The sequence below is a fragment of the Elephas maximus genome, chromosome 22, assembly GCF_024166365.1.
Source record: "Elephas maximus indicus isolate mEleMax1 chromosome 22, mEleMax1 primary haplotype, whole genome shotgun sequence".
In the NCBI taxonomy this organism is placed as follows: Eukaryota; Metazoa; Chordata; class Mammalia; order Proboscidea; family Elephantidae; genus Elephas; species Elephas maximus.
The window spans coordinates 30,362,327-30,381,236 of NC_064840.1; the positions used below are offsets into that span (position 1 = coordinate 30,362,327).

The 18,910-nt window shown below is 47.6% G+C and overlaps 1 protein-coding gene across 1 annotated transcript; it reads left to right on the forward strand.

The window, feature by feature from the left end:
* Positions 1-1,918: 1,918 nt before the first annotated feature.
* Positions 1,919-18,887, forward strand: TFIP11 (tuftelin interacting protein 11). Its single transcript, XM_049865964.1, has 13 exons — positions 1,919-1,996; positions 3,892-4,109; positions 6,111-6,264; positions 6,957-7,113; positions 8,800-8,927; positions 10,882-11,034; positions 12,659-13,186; positions 13,308-13,414; positions 14,165-14,333; positions 14,846-15,089; positions 15,639-15,781; positions 16,282-16,447; positions 18,446-18,887. Exons 2-13 carry the CDS (start codon positions 3,901-3,903, stop codon positions 18,799-18,801), a joined length of 2,514 nt encoding a protein of 837 aa, XP_049721921.1. The 5' UTR covers positions 1,919-1,996; positions 3,892-3,900; the 3' UTR covers positions 18,802-18,887.
* The last annotated feature ends 23 nt before the right edge of the window (positions 18,888-18,910 follow it).

The following is an 18,910-nucleotide window of genomic DNA, read 5'->3' on the forward strand; positions in this document are numbered from 1 at the left end:
GAAATTTGAAGAATTGCAGAGATGATGTATGCAGAGAGCTTGGCAGTGTGACCCTGAACACACTGGAATCACTCTATAAGTATTAGCTCAACCGAGTGGACCCACATGGTGTGTGGCCGTATGCAGGGTATGCCAGGAAGAACACTGGCCTGGAAGTCTGAACTTCTGGGTTCCAGGCCTGGTTCTGTCTTTAAACTCACTGTGTGGCCCTTGGCATGTCCCCTGTACCAGGACCTCTAAGTTTCTTAGTGCTGCTATAACACAAATACCAGAAGTGGGTAGCTTTGAAGAATGGAAATTTATCTTCTCACAATTTGGGAGGCTAAAAGAGTGCCCCCACTCCCCCTGCCGTATCTCTGTGTCTAATTTGTTCTTTTTATAAATCAGAAGTAATTAGATACAGAACCCACCCCACTCGGGTATGAGCTAAGTAACAAAGAAAACCATATTTCCAAATAGGATTATTTCCACAGGTATAGGGGTTAGGATTCCAACACATATTTGGGGGAAGGGCGTAATTTAATTCAAAACAGGCTCCATGGCCTCATCTGTGAAAAGGAGAGGGATGGACCAATTACTGTCAGAGGACCCTGTCAAGCTGCTGCCAAGGAACCTTGTTGCTTGGCAACCCCCTCTGGGAAGGCCACGTGTCTGAGTACCTCGCTGGTAATCTAGGCACCGGCCTGGATGTCACTAAGTCCCAGAGTAATGCTTTTTCTGGGCAGTGACAGGAGACCAGGACTGGTATCACTCAGGGGCCTGAATCCAGATTTCTGGTCACCTTTTCTCATTTTCCCGAGGTTGGTCACTTTAGCCCAGACACCCTGAAAAAACCATGTTATCTTTGAGGGTTAAAGGGGTGTGAGATTGTGACTTCTAAATGCAAATAGCCACAGCTATTTACTAAGCTCTTGCTATGCCAGGGAGTCCCTGGGTGGTGCAAATGGTTAAAGCTTGGCTGCTATCCAAAAGGTCAGAGATTGAAGTCCACCTAGAGGCACCTCGGAAGAATGACCTGACGATCTACTTCCAAAAAATCAGCCATTGCAAACCCTATGGAGCACAGTTCTACTCCGACACACTTGAGGTTGGCATGCGCCAGAATCCACTGGTAAGCAACTGTCTTTTCACTATACCAGGAACTGTGCTAAGAGCTTTACATGCAATAATTAGTCCATTTTTGTCCTGAGAATAATCATTTTAGATCAGCACCTTCATTATCCCCATTTTACAGATGGTGGAATTGAGGTGAAGAGAGGTGAAGCAACTTGTCCCACGTCCCACCTCTAGGAAGCAGCATTTAGCAGCACCCCACACCTAGCTAGACCCATTGTACATTTATATTAGATATGTGAATGAATAAATTATTTATCAACCTGTTTGAAAGGAAAAGAACGGAACGATTTCCCGGAGAGAACACTTGGGAACTCTAAAGTTGGCTCATTTATTCCTGTACGCCCTCAAACTCCTTTATAAGGCAACGATTCTGCGCCCACGATGGTGCTTATACTGAAGACCTAAAGATACAGGAGACACAGTTGCGGCCTTCATTACTCCCATTTGAGGGCCGTGTACCGGGCTCCCTACTGTCTCACACTAATGCTCACAACTATCCTATGGGCTAGTCCTATATCCCCATTTTACAGATTCAGAATCTGGGGCTGCTTAGGCTGAGGTGGCTCGGCGATGTCCACATGGGTCATCGTAGGTGGGCGTCGCCGTACGAGGCAGGCACAACAAGGAGCTGGACATGACGGCAAAGCGGCCGCTCGGGGACCCACAAATCCCGGTTACCTTTCTAGTATCTCTGCCCCACCGCTTTAGAACCCCAAGACGTTCTGGCTTTCCACTGTTGCCATGGGAGCCCGCAAGCCGTGAGTGCCGCAGGCGTCATTTCCGGCGCGCCTGACTAAGTGCTTCCGGGTCCCGGCCGCCGGAGTGGCGCGTTGATGGTGTAGAACAGACGCCCGTGTTTGGTTCGCGGGACATCGGAGAGGTGAGCTACGTCGGGGAGTGGAAACGGGCTGAGAAAGAGCTGCGCCACGGGGAGTGGGGCGAGGGAAAGGCAGTCTTGGCCTCACCGGTGTAGGATCCCATCTCGCAGACGGCGTTGCCGAGGCCCGTAGAGGGACCGGGCCGCTCGATGTTACGCGGGAGTTGAGGCCAGGGCCAGGGCCGAGTCAAGAACCTGGGCCACCTCCGCGTAGCGTGGACAGCAGGGTGGAGAGAAGGCCAGGCTCTAGTTCGAGCTCTGTTAGCCGTGGAACCTAGGGCGTGTTGTTTCGCTCCCCCGTCTCATTTTTGTTATTTGAAGCGTGGAAACTTTAGTAGTATCTGCCTCGTATAAGTGTCCTGGTGCTTACGTTATGTAGCCGACCTGAAGTGCCCAGCAGGTACTTAATACCTACTGAGGGCGCTACAACTCGTAGCTACTCTGATTAGTACCGTGGTTGTGCCCCAGAAGCCAACGGTATAATTTACTCCCATGTATCTGGGACTCCCAGTCTCTTCCAAGAACATTTACCGCCTATGCACTCCTGGATGAGGTTGGGACCAGCTGCACCCGCAGCAGTGAGTAGAAGAAGAAGGGGGGAACTTTCTGACAGAGCTGAGCAGAGGTTGACACACTGCTTGTGGAAGTAGTCAGCAACTGGTGGAGAAGAATCACAGTCCCTGTCACTTATCGAATGTATTGCTATGCAGTGCACCATGCTTGACACTTCGTGTGCATTTAACACCCACACACTGAGTATTCGTTGGAGTTGAGATTTGAACCCTGGCTGTGATTTTAGCACCTGATTGATTTCATAATCACCTTCCTAGGTTCATTCTCTAATCCAATAATAGTAGCAATGATAAACTTAACCAGGGTGATGACTACAGCAGCAGCTATTCTTTGAGCATTTATTATGAGTTGAGTGGTTTTGGTGTCCCTGGGTGGTGCATATAGTTAGGCACTTGGCTGCTAACCATAAGGTTGGTGGTTCAAGTCCACCCAGAGGTGCCTCAGAAGAAAGGCCTGGCAATCAACTTTGAAAAATCAGCCCTTGAAAACCCCTATGGAGCATAATTCTACTCTGATACACATGGGGTTGTCATGAGTTGGAGTCATGTACGACAACTGACTTGGTTTTTTGTTTTAAGAGATTTTTTTAAGCTCCATCTCATTGAATACCACCTTATATTCTCTAAGGTTGGTACAGTAGCTAATCCCAGTTTCAGAAAGAGACAACCAAGTCCCATCACCCGGCCACCAAGAGGTAGAGTCTCTATTCCAATCCACATATGCCTGACTGTTAAGGTAGTGTTCTTAATTACGGCTGCCTTCCAACTCATCAGAAAAGGTTCATTTTTGGGAAAGAAAATAGAGAGAGATAACTCTAAGAGTCTGTCTCTTCAAGTAATTTATTTCAGAAAGTACATCCCCCACCCCACCAATAAAGAAAAAGTCACTCTCCTGAGCCCATGCCAAGAGTCCAGATACAACTATTTCAATAATTGAAAATAGTAATAAAATCGGGGGTTTGGGAAGATATTCACCCAATTTCTGAGGCAATAATATATAGAAGAACGTATTTACTTAGTTGTTTTTGTGTGGCTTTTGTATATATGTGGGTGAAGTCTTACAGCATTGACTAGGACAGAGAAATGCATATTTTTTAAGAATCACAGATGGTTGACATTAATCTTTTGTTTCACCTGTTGTAGTACTGATTGTTTCCTGAAATATGTCTTTAACTGTCCACTTTATTGAACAGTAACAATGATTTTAACAGACTTTGAGTTTCATAGAAGTTCTGAAGGCAGCAAGGAGCAGGGACTCACAGGAAGCCTTCCATTGCTGCCTCCAGGACTTTTCACAGACTCTGCCCTTTTTGTCCCTTCCTTTAGTGACGGGCCATGTCGCTGTCCCACTTGTACCGGGACGGGGAAGGCCACATGGATGAGGACGAGGATGAGCATGAGAACTTTGAGATCACCGACTGGGATCTCCAGAATGAGTTCAACCCCAACCGGCAGCGCCACTGGCAGACCAAGGAAGAGGCCACCTACGGGGTGTGGGCAGAGCGAGATTCAGATGAGGAGCGACCCAGCTTTGGAGGCAAACGGTACTGGCCTGCGTGGGGCTGGCTCTTCCTGCTTTAGGGAAGGAGAGATGGATGGAGGGCGCTGGGTAGACCTTGTGGCCTCTTGGAGTCCTTTAGGTATGTGACATCAGCTAGGGAGGTCCATTTTCCTCTTCAGGCGAGAATGCCGCTCTTGCTGATTGAGTCATTCAGTCAGTGTTTATAGAGCAGTTACTGTATGTCAGGCCCGGGCTACAGATCCATCTAGTGGATGGAGACAGGCATTAATCAACCCTTCACACAAACACTGGAAGTCTGTTACTGTGATTTCAGACCTGAAGGAGAGCAGGGTGTTTGACCTGTTCAGGGAGGTCAGGGAAGGTCATTCTGGAGAAGTGACCCTTGAGCTGATATGGAACTAGAAGGTAACTGGAGTAGAAGGAGAGGCAGGAGGATGCAAAGGCCTTAGATTGGAGGCAGCAGGGTATCCACAAGGAAAAGAAAAGGTTTTGCAGGCTGGAGTGGAGAGAGGGAGGGGGAGCATATGGGAGGGGAGGCCGGAGGTCAAGTCCTTAGGGGCCTGGAGGTGGTGGTAGAGAGAGTGAAGTGTGGTGCAGTCTGAAGAAGGCTCTTTTGCTGATGTGCAGAATAGGCATGGAGCTACAGTGGAAGTGGGAGCTCCGGAAGGAGGCCATGGCAGTGCTCTGCAGAGGTGGGGGAGGCCCAGGCTAGGATGGGGGCAGGGAGATGGAGGAGTCAGGCTCAAAGTCTCCCCTCCCTTCCTGAACACAGCGTGAGACCATGCGTGAGGGACCACAGCTCACTTGACAGGAGCGTGGAACTGATTTGGATTCATCTTGCCCTGCCCCATCTGTGGCCCGTGAACCCTGTCCAACTGAGCTTGTGCCATTTTCACAAAGGGGACTGGGGAGGAGGAGCGTAGGGATCATTTCTACCTCTTCCCACCCGGCAAGGAAATCCAAAATCGGATAATAAACAGATCAGGGTTCAAGAATTTCGTAATCATAAGATAATCATAGCCACCAGCATTTATTAGTTGCTCGCTTGTTCTGGGTACATTACATGGCGTCATCTCATTTACCTTCTGAGAAAGATACCATTATTACCATTCCCTTTTTACAGATGAAGAAACTGAGGCCAAAGGTCACGTGGCTAGGCAAAGGCTGAGCTAGAATTGGAATCTGGGTCTGACTCTAGAGTTTGGGTTTCTCACCAACCACTCAGTTATATTTCCTCTTTTGGGAAAGAAACTCCTTGAATTCCCTTCTGTTGCTGCTTTGGGGTGTTTTATTACTAGGTTGATCATTTCATAAGGATTGCATTGGTTTACAATATCCCCAGGGTTTTTCACTAGACTTTTCTCCTTGCTCTTCAAACCACACAATACAAATATGTCAGTCTCACTTTATGCAAAAGGGAACTGAAGTTAGTGACCTATTGTAAGTGCTATTCTTGGAGCAGTTAGGGTTAAAATCAGTACTTTTTATCTCACGGAGCTAGTTTCTTAGGCATTTTCGTATTTAGATAAATTTAAGGGATATGGGCCTTTTTCTAAGAGTTTAATACAACCATTCACGTACTTCCCATTCATATCAACTCTTTTACTGGACTTTATGATTTTTATCTATCAGAATTCCTTTCTTCTCCTGTTTGATTTCTGTCCTTGGAATAGTGTCTGAAACAAATGCTTTTTAAAGTAAGTTAATTTAAAAAGTGTAGAAGGAAAACTGGATTATCACATCGTGTTTGGTTTTTTTTTTTTTTTCCTGCATTAACACTGCTAAGTCTTCAGCCTGAGATTTGAATTGACCACATCAGGGAAGATGTTAAGGGAATAGGAAGCCAGGATTACGGGAACTGGGCACTTTGGGTATTCTGATACATTAAGTAAATGTGGACTCTTTTAAAGTGGATTCCATGAGGTGTAGTCTAAGAAATTCTCTAATGAGCAAACTTTCTAGCAAGGGTTGGCTACAGAAGAGGTCTTTATAGGCCGTGGGGGACTTTATGTCTGTGCCACAGGGCTCGGGATTACTCTGCACCGGTCAGCTTCATCAGCGCGGGGCTCAAGAAAGGGGCGGCCGAGGAGGCAGAGCTGGCAGATTCTGATGACGAAGAGAACCCTGTGAAGCAGGATGACTTTCCTAAGGACTTCGGACCAAAGAAGTTAAAAACGGTATGGTCTTTATTGCAGGATTATGACCTTCATAATGTCCTTCAAAGGTCATTGTGGCCCTAGTGTCTCCCTAGAAGGAAGGGGCTCACCCGGAACTTGGTGGGAGCAGTGGGTTTCTTTGAGGTGTGCAATGCAGTCTCTTTTCCTACCTGATGGACATCACAGATATTTGCGGTGTGACACTTTTTTTTTTTTTTTTAATTTTTATTGTGCTTTAAGTGAAAGTTTACAAATCAAGTTGGACTCTCATACAAAAATTTATACATACCTTGCTATATACTCCTATAGGGTCGCTATGAGTCGGAATCGACTCGACGGCACTGGGGACTGTATATACTCCTAGTTGCTCTCCCCCACAATGAGACAGCACACTCCTTCCCTCCTCTCTCTCTTTTCGTGTCCATTCAACCAGCTTCTGACCCCCTGTGCCCTCTCATCTCCCCTCCAGACAGGAGCTGCCCACATAGTCTCATGTGTTTACTTGATCCAAGATGCTCACTCCTCACCAGTATCATTTTCTGTCCCATAGCCCAGTCCAGTCCCTGTCTGAAGAGTTGGCATTGGGAATGGTCCCTGTGGTGTGACACTTTTTATAATGCCCTGGGACTGCCAGGCCATCTTCGCACGAGCAAAGCTTCCTTAGACTTCTCTTCTTTTTCTATCAACTAAACTTTGAATTTTGTTCTTTTCAGGGAGGCAATTTTAAACCCAGCCAGAAAGGTTTTGCTGGAGGAACCAAGTCGTTCATGGACTTTGGCAGCTGGGAAAGACACACAAAAGGGATTGGGCAGAAGCTTCTTCAGAAGATGGGCTATGTCCCTGGAAGGGGCCTTGGGAAGAATGCACAAGGTATCGCACTATCGCCCTGGACTTCTGTGCAAGGGTGCAAGTCAGAGGAAAGGAGAGGGGAATGAGGAATGGCTTCCTTTTGCCCTGCCTTTTCCCTTTGAAAAGTATTTTAACTCAGTGGCATGGTCTGCCAACAGAAGACAGTTGCTCTCTTAAACTACCTTGCTTTATTCTTTTCGGCCTGTGCAATGTTTCTTAAAGATAATTGATTTAGTTGCCAATATTTAAAAAATCAGACAGTCTCACATCAAATTGAAGATTTTGCCTGATGGGAATTGGTTTGGTTGAATCATAGCAGCCCCACTGGACAGGGCACATGTTCTTCTCTTTGCAGCCTTCTCTGCCACTCCGTTCTTCCACCCAACCCACTGTACTCATTTACATTCACTTTCCTGGGCTCTGTGGAGGCATCAGAGTTCTCAGTCCCTACTCAAAAGGTTTCAATTTTGCAAAAACAGTTATTTGTCCTTCACAGTATCAATAAAACCTTGTATGTGGCTTTTTTAATAGCTTGAGGCAAGCAGTTATAAAATCTAAACGTTGCCAAGCACATCCTCCAGTGGTTTCCTCCATCTTTTCTCTGTAGCACCGTCTCCTCACCTCCATCCCTGATGAGACACAGTGCCTCTCACATTCTTACCTGCCTATTACCAGCGCCACTCAGACAAAGCAGTCAGATTTTTTACAGGAATTTTCTTCTTCTCCTTGAGCTATTTCCTGTGCACAGTCACCAATGGGGTATAATTAGTAGTCGTCTCTATAATTCAAATTCCAGTCCCTAGATAATTTTTAAAGTTAAATCCAGGTTGTATGTTAAAAACTTCAGCAGTATGAAAAATACATGAACTTGGGTGTAGGAATGATGACCTGGAATGAAAAGGGGACAGTCCTCATTTGAGATTTCAACAGTACTAAAGGGAAAGGAGGAAACCCTGGTAGCACAGTGGTTAAGAGCTACAGCTGCTAACCAAAAGGTCGGCAGTTTGAATCCACCAGGCACTTCTTGGAAACTCTATGGGGCAGTTCTACTCTGTCATACAGGGTTGCCATGAGTCAGAATTGACTCGATGGCAATGGTTTGTTTTTTTTTTTTAAGTGGAAAGGGGTGGTGGTGGAGTAGGGAGTAATCTTCACTGAATTTTTGTGGTCTTGTTTGTAAACCCTTTTATAAGAAAAACACAACCTTTTTTTCCGGGGCCTAAACATGTCATAAGTTCAAAGTAGAAAATACGAACTACTACGTAAAATCGATTGAGTCTCATGTTAAATTGCAATATCTATTACGAACACTTTAATGAGAATCAGTACACTACCTGATTTAGTGTACTTTCCGTATTAGAGCCTTCCAAACAAGTGAAGAGTAAAATTTACCGTGGCAGAGTTCCCAGTCATGAATGAGTTACTCCAGTTTCTTCTGTCCACTAAAAACTGAGTCCAGGTGGAAATGAGAACTCATTTAGGAAACAGGTAACCTAAGGACAGCAGGATGTGTGCTGGGATAGCATAGGAGTTTAGAAGTTTGCAGTCACATGGTACTTGAACAGTGGGCAGAGGAAAGTTCTCTTCCACGAGTCCTGTTATTTTGTTAAAGAGCAAGGAAGTGTGATTTCACTGAGTGGCTTATTCAGACGCATGAAATGCTATGATCTGATGCCCCCCTCCTTTTCTTTTGGTGAACTTCACCAGGTATAATCAACCCTATTGAAGCCAAACAGAGAAAGGGAAAAGGTGCTGTGGGGGCTTACGGCTCGGAGCGCACCACTCAGTCCCTGCAAGACTTCCCCGTGGTTGACTCCGAAGAGGAAGCTGAAGAGGTAACTAACCAGATGTCCAGAGAGGAGCCGGTGGTGTTCTCTGCCGTTTCAGATGGCTGGTTGTTCATCCATTCATTCCTTCATGCATTCCAAAAAAAAAAAAAAAACAATCCTGTTGCCGTTGAGTTGATTGCGACTCACGGCGACCCTATAGGACAGAGTAGAACTGCCCCATACGGTTTCCAAGGAGCGCCTGGTGGATTCAAACTGCCGATCTTTTGGTTTGCAGACGTAGCTGTTAACCACTACACCACCAGGGTTTCCTCATTCATTCCAGCACTCTTCAGATATTTATTGCACACCTGCCACCTGTCTGGTACTGTGCTGGGGGCTGAATGTGCCACGATTAACAGGCTTAGAGCCTGGCAGACAGAGATGGACAGCAAACACGCAAATACGGTGTGGCTAGACATAGAGTAAGGGCTGACAAGTACAAAGATGGGAAATTAGATTGTGGGGGGAGGGGTGGTCACCTACTTTTTTAATTAAATGGGGTGGTCTGGGAAGACCTCTTAGGGAAATATCACAATTCAAACCAGGCAGAAGAGAAAGAGCCAGTCACAGGGGAGAGGAGAGGCCAGGGAACACTGAGTGGGCAGCTCTGAGCTTAATGGTTAAGAGACTGTGAAAGAGGCCATTATGGCAGGAAGGTAGCACACAGAGTGGGAAGGGGAAGGAAGTGGTTCACAGAGGAGGGCGGGGCCCACCACAGGCCTTTTTTTTGGTGCTAGGATTTCATGTCAAGTGCAGCAGAGAGGCATCTACTGGCAGCTGTGTATCACTTTGCTCCAGTGATAGAATGCAAGCAGCTCTCTTGATTCAAAGATGTCTCTTTCCCCTTTGCATTTATGAGGGAAAGCTGGATGTGGTTAAGACACATGTTCTTTCTTTTCTTGTCACTGACTTTCTCCTCTTAAAGAGGAAGGAGATATTTGATAATGAGGGATTGACTACTGTTTGAGTTAGGGTTTGCAGACTTAGATGCCAACAATGCAAGCATGCAGTAGAAGTCAAGGGAGGAAGCTGAGCCAGGTGTGAGACAATAGGGAGTGGTGGGGACTGAGGCAGACACACGAGGGTATAGCCTGTCTAAAGGAGTATCCTCCACTCAGCTTCAGGTCATTGTTGCCATATGAGAATGTGGCCTCAGTATTGCCTCATCTTCTGATTTTCCCAAAGTAACCTGAAGCCCAGATTTTTTTTTTGAGAAAAATTTCCAAATTTTAATCCACTGTGAGAAAGGCAAAACACCACCACAAAACCACTTCCATGGGCTGGATTCTACTATCCTAAAGTCTAGCAGTTTCCTCCTCTGCTTTAGATCCTTCTGCAGAAATTTTTGCAAACCCCAAGGGTAAAAGATGTCTTTGCCTTGAGACTTTGGGGTCTGCCAGTTTACCTTCATTTTTTAACTCAAACCAGTGTTTTGTATATATTTTTAAGAATTCTTTATCTTGCATTTCTAGGTTTTACATGGGGTACATTTAAAACTAGCTAGTGCCTTCCCATGGTAGATGCTGAGTAAATGCTGCCGTCACCATTTTGTTTCGTCCTCCAGTCTGGTGCACCTGCTTCAACTGCACTGTTTGTTAAGGGGGCTGGGCAAGGAATATCATTCCATGGTTTCAGCATCGGTTAAGTGCTTGGCTGCTAACCGAAAAGTTGGTCGTTTGAACACACCCAACGGCTCTGCAGGAGAAAGACCTGGCGATCTGTTCCCGTAAAGATTACAGCTTAGAAAACCCTATCAGGCAGTTCTGTCTGTCGCGTGGGGTCACTGTAACTCGAAAATTGACTCTAGCACCCAAGAACAACAACAACAAGGCATAACGCTTAGCATAGAACCTGGTGTAGATGATAAGTGGCTAGTGAATGTTAGTGGTTTCGGTGGCCCCACCAGCTGTAAAAAATGGTCCTTTTTTTAATTTCTATTAACTATATTCCTCCGGATCAGGAGTTCCAGAAGGAGCTGAGCCAGTGGAGGAAAGACCCCAGTGGAAGCAAAAAGAAGCCCAAGTACTCTTACAAGACAGTGGAAGAGTTGAAGGCCAAGGGCAGGATCAGCAAGAAACTCACCACTCCCCAGAAGGAGCTTTCTCAGGTCAAGGTACGGGGGCCCTTGAATACCTGGTCCAGGAGCGGGTGTTTGGAAGACACAAAAGTAATCTCACACCCTAGAGTTAATCACTGGACATTTTCTCAGGTCCTTTAGGCCTTTGATCTCGACTTTATTTCCTCACTTGATATCAGCATGTTCCCACTCACTGCACTCCCACATCCAGTAATAGTTCTGAGTTCCTATTCTGTGCCAGGCGCTCTTAAGGGAACAAGGAGATGGTGGTAAACAAAATGGTGTTCCTGCCTGTATGGCGCTCACAGTCAGTGGATTTCTGCACATCCCTGTTACTAGATGCACAGTGTGAACACCATTTTTAATGAGTTCATAATTGCAGGGAGCAGCTGTCCTGCATACTTGATCCGACCTCTGTTGCTACACCTTTACCTTCTGTTTTGGTTTGGTTGTTGGCAGGCTAGTTTGTATATAAAGCTCGGTCTCTTGGATATTTCTTGAGGATAGATTCCTACAAGCCCTACCACCAGGATATGAAAGTATTCAAGACTCTGAGTCCTTATCACCAAATTGTTTTTCGGGAAGGTTGTACTCTCATTCTCTGACAAGCATGAGAGAGTCCTCAGGGCATCTTCACTAGCCTTGAATATACCTTTCTTTTTTTTTTTTTTTTTTTTAGTATCTTTTATTAAGCTTCAAGTGAACGTTTACAAATCCAATCAGTCTGTCACATATAAGTTTACATACATCTCACTCCCTACTCCCACTTGCTCTCCCCCTCTTGAGTCAGCCCTTTCAGTCTCTCCTTTCTTGACAATTTTGCCGGCTTCCCTCTCTCTCTATCCTCCCATCCCCCCTCCAGACAAGAGTTGCCAACACAATCTCAAGTGCCCACCTAATATAATTAGCTCACTCTTCATCAGCGTCTCTCTCCCACCCGCTGACCAGTCCCTTTCATTTCTGATGAGTTGTATACCTTTCTTTTTAAATGGAGTCAGTTTTCAGCCACTTTTATTTGCAGCGTCTTAGGTTTCCCATTATTTTCCTCAGTAGCCAAAGAACAATGGTGACAGTTTTCTCTTGTCATTGGTGCATGGGATACGTACATACATATATATACAGTTGAGGGGACTGTAGAGCTCAAAGAGAGCCTTCAGTGGCTGTTCTCAAGTGTCAGCGTGCATCACAGGTATCTAGTGAACCTTACAAGGAATGAAGATGCCCAGGTTGCAACTGGGAGATTTTGAGGCGACAGCTCTATATTGGAACCAAGGACTCTGCATTTCATATTCTTTGCCTGGTGATTCCTGAGCCAGTGGGTCACGGATCACACATTCATTTAAAGTGGTGGCAATTCTGTTTCAGAAGTACTGTCTATTCAGATACTCTCGGCTTTCCTAAAGAGTCTTCTACTTGTCGTTTGTCCAAATGGGATCCAGCCCAGAAGTGCTGATTGCATCTGATTGCTTTGTCCCTTGAGTCTCCTTTAATCTAGTACTGCAAGGATCCCATTTAGAGAACCTGCCATGCTCCAGCTCTGCTGAGTAGTGTGGGTTTACACATTTCCACTGGCATCATGCCCTTCCCCAAGCTTAGGCATCTGTTTGGTAGAGTAGCAATGCGAGTGTTAACATGCATCCCCTCTGCCACATCCTCCAAGGTCATAGACATGACAGGCCGTGAGCAGAAGGTCTACTACAGCTACAGCCAGATCAGCCATAAGCACAATGTCCCTGACGACGGGCTGCCACTACAGTCGCAACAGTTACCACTGCCCGGCAAAGAGGCTAAGGCCCCGGGCTTTGCACTGCCCGAGCTGGAGCACAACCTGCAGCTCCTCATCGACCTCACGGAACAAGAGATCATCCAGAGTGACCGGCAGCTACAGTACGAGCGGGACATGGTGGTCAACCTGTCACACGAGCTGGAGAAGATGTCCGAGGTGCTGGACCACGAGGAGAGGGTCATCTCCAACCTCAGCAAGGTCCTAGAGATGGTGGAGGAGTGCGAGCGGCGGATGCAGCCCAACTGCAGCAACCCCCTTACCCTGGCCGAGTGCGCCCGCATCTTCGAGACCCTGCAGGACAAGTACTACGAGGAGTACAGGATGTCCGACCGTGTGGACCTCGCCGTGGCCATCGTCTACCCGCTCATGAAGGAGTACTTCAAGGAGTGGGACCCCCTCAAAGTGAGTCGTTGGGAAAATGATGCCTCCTGTTTGGGGCAGGCCTTGGTTGGTGAGCTGGGTCCAAGGTCAGGGCGGGCTTCCGCACCCAGCAGCCACATCAGCTGTGTGCCTTTGTCCTCAGGACTGCACATATGGCACCGAAATCATTTCCAAGTGGAAAAGCCTCCTGGAGAATGACCAGCTCTTGTCCCACGGTGGGCAGGACCTCTCAGCAGACGCCTTTCACAGGTACTCACTGCAGGGCAGGCTCTGCTTGTCTGTGCCATCCCTGGGGATTGGGAAGGATGGCTAATGGCTCGGGGAGGCAAGAGGAACTGGCTGTTAACCCTCTGCTCTATGCTGGCACTGCTCTCGGAGGTTAAATTAACACGTGTGTTCATTTAACAAATGCTTGTCAAGTGTCTGTTGAGGGTCATATAAGGCTAGGTGCCGGGCAGCAGCCCTGTCCAGTAAGTGGACACCACGGAAGGCAGAGAAGGATGTGAACAGATAAACACAAGGTGCAGACTGGGTGCAGTGATAGAGAATTACGAGGGCACACACCTGCCTGGATGGGGCTGGGGGAAGAGGTGTCAGGAGGTGACATTTAAGTTGTGACCCAAAGGGTGAGAGGGACAGCTGGGCATAGTCCTTGTGTCCAGAAGAGCCTTGCGAGGGCTAAGGTGGGAGCATGTGTTATACCTGGGACAGCTCAGACAGGAGGTCTTCATGCTGGGCCGTGAGCTCATGTACACCTGGAGCAGTCTGCCAGGCCACTAGAGGAGAAGACCAAGTCCCCAGAAGGTGAGTGATTGGCCCAGAGAGCAAGGAAGAGGCAGGCTCCGGTCTGGCTGATACGGGGACTGACCTTCTGGTTTTCTGTGGTTGGATTTCCATGCAGTTCGCTTTCTGTTTCTTACTCTAGAGAGGTAGGTGGTGAGTGTACTTTGTAACCATGCAGAACAATTAACCAGTCTTCTTTCTCCCTTTCTCTCGTAGGCTGATATGGGAAGTCTGGATGCCGTTTGTCCGAAATATCGTCACCCAGTGGCAACCAAGGCACTGTGACCCAATGGTGGACTTCCTGGACAGCTGGGTGCACATCATCCCCGTGTGGATCTCAGACAACATCTTGGACCAGCTCATCTTCCCCAAGCTGCAGAAGGAGGTGGGGCGAGCTGGGGAAATGGTTGTCCTCAGTCACAGGAGGACTTGTTCAGCAGTTCTGGTCATGCTCCGAGGGCTGTTCTGATGCCTGGAATTAAGAGCATTTGTAAACGAAGCAGCCATTGCCCTACAATGTTAACGCAAGCCTTTTTCTCAGCATTTCTTCCCCAAATCCCCCCCTCCAGAGGTACTTCATTTTCTTGATTTAGTAAAATTAGAATGGTGCCATTTCTGAGATTTAGTACAATTGCATGGGTGTATTTGTTTGTGGTCAGTGTCTCTGTTTGGGGAAAATGTTGTGTAAAATGCCTACAAAGCGGCTTTCTCTGCTCCTTTGTACCTAGCTTTTCCCTTCATAAAAAGAGGATAGTGGTCTTCCACGTATGTGCAAAGGACTGCAGACCTCGGCCAAAAGAGCGTGTGGCCCCGTTCCCCAAGGACAGCACTTGTCATTAACTGCACCATGGTTCTGTGGCAGGCAGGGTTAAGGCTCTCTCCCCATTCCCGCCACAGGTGGAAAACTGGAACCCGCTGACGGACACTGTCCCCATCCACTCGTGGATCCACCCGTGGCTCCCCCTCATGCAGGCACGGCTGGAGCCGCTCTACTCCCCCATCCGCAGCAAGCTGTCCAGCGCTCTGCAGAAGTGGCACCCCAGCGACTCCTCGGCCAAGCTCATCCTCCAGCCATGGAAGGATGTCTTCACCCCCGGCTCCTGGGAAGCGTTCATGGTCAAGAACATCGTGCCCAAGCTGGGTAAGTGAAGGGGGAAATGCGTTCCAAGTCCAGTGGCTTCAGTACTGTGGTTTCAGTGGCCCACTGTGACGACTCTGCTTCTGGGAACGTGACCTTTGAGTTTTGTGAAAAAGCTTAGGGCACAATGTTTCTCAGTATATCAAAGGTGCTGTTTTGTGCACTGAGGCTGAGTAGAAATGGAACCAGCAAATTCTTACTGCTGTTTACTCACAGCAGTGACTAGATGTCTCCAGGGCCAACGTCAAAGTCAGTGTGCCGCGTGGTTTTTTTCCTGACTGGTCCGGTTTTGGCTTCTGGTAATAGGCTATCCAGTGGTGTTCTCAAAATTTGGTGGTATTTTATTCCAAATATAGTTTTTTTTTTTTTTTAAATGAAAGGAGTTATTTCTGGGTTAGAAACAAAACTTGGTTTTTAAGAATTATGTCAGGAGCTTAAAATGGACTATTAAAAGCAGATCAGAGGCTGACACCTGGTGACAGTGTGCTCCTTCTGCATCTGTGGCTTGGGCAGGATGAGAGCTGAGCCTCAGAGACTGGGTTTCTGTTCCAGGGATGTGCCTCGGGGAGCTGGTCATCAACCCCCACCAGCAGCACATGGACGCCTTTTACTGGGTGATCGACTGGGAGGGGATGATCTCCGTCTCCAGCCTCGTGGGGCTTCTCGAAAAGCACTTCTTCCCCAAGTGGCTTCAGGTGCGCTGGGGCCTGGGGGAGGGGAGTCATGGAATTATCTGCCCAGGCCTGACTGCAGGTGTTCAGGCCTTGGATAGCCGTCAGATGACAGCACCGTTAAGTACAGAACGAGAATAAATTATACGCTTCAGAGTAGGGCTGAGTTAATAACAAGTGGCCACTGTTGATGGAACAGTTGCCATGTGCCAGGTGCTGTTGTAAGATTTAGTTGCATTATCTTGTTGACTCCTTACCATGGTCCTCTGGGTTCTGGGCTATAGTATTCCCATTGTACAGACATGAAGACTGAGGCTCAGAGTTTATGTGCAAGGTCACGGAGCTACCAAACTGACTCCAGAATCCATACTTTTAAGTGCCAGACTTAGGGAATTGTAAGTCCCTGTAAGTAATGTCAGCAGCTTGTAGGACCAGGATGGAAAACAAACAATCCCTTTGGAATTTTGCTCCCAGTTGTTGTTGCTGTGGGTGCAAGTGTTTCTTGTTTGTGTCTTTGGGGGCAGGTGCTGTGCTCCTGGCTCAGTAACAGCCCCAATTACGAGGAGATCACTAAGTGGTACCTGGGCTGGAAATCCATGTTCTCAGACCAAGTGCTGGCCCACCCATCTGTCAAGGACAAATTTAACGAAGCACTTGATATCATGAACAGGGCTGTGTCCTCCAATGTTGGTGAGTGGGGGTTCCCATTTGTGTATGTCCTGGCACTGGGTTGAGGAGCCCTGGTGGCACTGTGGTGAAGCTCTCGGCTGCTGACTGAAAAGTTTGGAGGTTCCAACCCCTCCAGCCGCCCCACAGGAGAAAGATATGGCAGTCTCCTTCCGTAAAGATTTCAGCCTTGGAAACCCTTTGGTGCCATTCTACCCTGTCCTGTAGGGTTGCTGTGAGTCAGAATTGACTCATTGGCAATGGGCTTGGTTTTTTTTTTATTTTATTTTTTTGGTTGGCACTGGGCTCCGTGTTTCTGAATATGTAAATGACACACAATGAGAGTTTCCAGACACCTGTAGGCTGCTCAAACCAGAGCTTAAGTGACTCATAGCGATCCTATAGGACAGAGTAGAACTGCCCCATAGAGTCTCCAAGGAGCACCTGGTGGATTTGAACTGCCAACCTTTTGGTTAGCAGTGTTAGCTCTTAACCACTACGCCACCAGGGATCGCTATGAGTCGGAATTGACTAGATGGCAGCGGGGTTTTAAGATACAGTGAAGCCCCCCAGACACTGCTGACTCTTCTCCACCATATTCAGTTTCACGGTTAGCTAGCACCCACTGTCGAGACCTCCTGATGCCGGGGGGGACGTTTTTCCCTGAATGTAGCTGACTCATACCTGGATTTAACCGGCAGCCCAGCTCCATGCCCACCTTTGTCCCACTGCACCGTTTGGCCTTGTAGGGCCACGCGTGCATCTGCTCAGCCGGCGTCCTGTGTGCTGCTTAAGCACAGCAGCTTGGGGTTGCAGCCAACACTGTTGAGTTGCAGTCCAGACTTTAACCTTTAGCCCCATTTCTCTCCCTGTAAAACAGCAACGATACCTACTTCATAGTTTACAAGGGGGATGAAGTGAGTTAATAAGACACTCTGCACATAGCACTTAAAAGCTGGTGTCTTTTGTATTAAGTGTCCGAAGTCGGCAGTCCACTGATCCTGTGTGGGTCTCTTCCCACAGCTTTGTAGTTCAGGTCAGCCGTTCTGCGTGGATCATAAGTAAATGAACGTACGCTTGTGTTTTTCCACTGGGGAGCCTGTTTCAGCACACCGTTTTACAGTGTGCTGACATCTGAGGCTAAGTAGGTGATTCATAGCGTTTGCAATTCAATCACATGGTCCAACTCCATTTCACAGAGAAGCTCAGTGAGGCCAAGAGCTTGTTCAAGGTCACACAGCTCCAGTGGCAGCTGGGACTCCAACAAAATCCAGTGCCGTCGAATCCATTATTTTCTGAGTTGGCTTTTCTATTTAGCCTATTACATGGAAGCAATTTTAAGTCCTGGTTATATATCTATATACTATATTTAATGAGACAGGCGTATTTACATGCTTCTCTCTACTTAAGTCCTACCTCCATTTCACAGTCTCTAGAAACTTCCTTAGCCACCCAGGCCTCATGCTTCTAGAACTGTACCCTGCCCCTCAGTTAGCACTTGACGTTTGTGGTCCTGTGTTACCTTTGCATATACATGTTTTGGCTCCCCAAGTACACTTAAATTCCTCCCAGGGAGGGGGGGTGTAAAAAGCTCAGTGTAACTAGTGTAGGCCAGTGTTTTTCAAGGTTCTCAAAGCTTTAGCAGGGTGGAGTGCAAACTCTACCAAGCAAGGTAGGAATGGCACAGTGACCAGCAATTGTCTGTCAAGCTTCCAGCTCTGAAATGGTAAATTCTTTTCAGATATTTTATGATGACTATTTAATCCTGTTTGCTAGATATTAAAATATTCTCAGGGTGATTTTAATGTGCTGTCAACCACAGTTGTCTAAACTTTCCCCAAAGGTACTAGGTCATCTTGTTTTGGTGCTTTGTGCCTTTGAGGCAGAGCTGCCCACCCTTCAGTGAGTCACTAGTAGGTTTTATAGAGACTGCACCTCTGGCACACCCAGACTCGGGCCACATCATGTCTCCATTTACACACATCTTAGAAACACTTCACCCCCTGCCCTTGTGTATCTCAGGTGCCTACATGCAGCCCGGAGCACGGGAGAACATCGCCTACCTCACCCACACAGAGCGGAGGAAGGACTTCCAGTATGAGGCCATGCAGGAGCGGCGGGAAGCTGAAAACATGGCCCAGAGGGGCATTGGTGTGGCTGCCAGCTCGGTGCCCATGAACTTCAAGGACCTGATCCAGACCAAGGCTGAGGAGCACAACATCGTCTTTATGCCCGTCATCGGGAAGCGGCATGAGGGGAAGCAGCTCTACACCTTCGGCCGCATTGTGATCTACATTGACCGGGGAGTGGTGTTTGTCCAGGGGGAAAAGACCTGGGTGCCCACCTCCCTGCAGAGCCTGATCGACATGGCCAAGTAGATGGCCGCAGGGCCAGAGCAGGCCCAAGACTTGGACCTCAGAGGGCATTCAAAATGTTTCCTGTGAATAAAAGTATTTTAAATGAACTTCCAAAGGGCACTTCTATCTG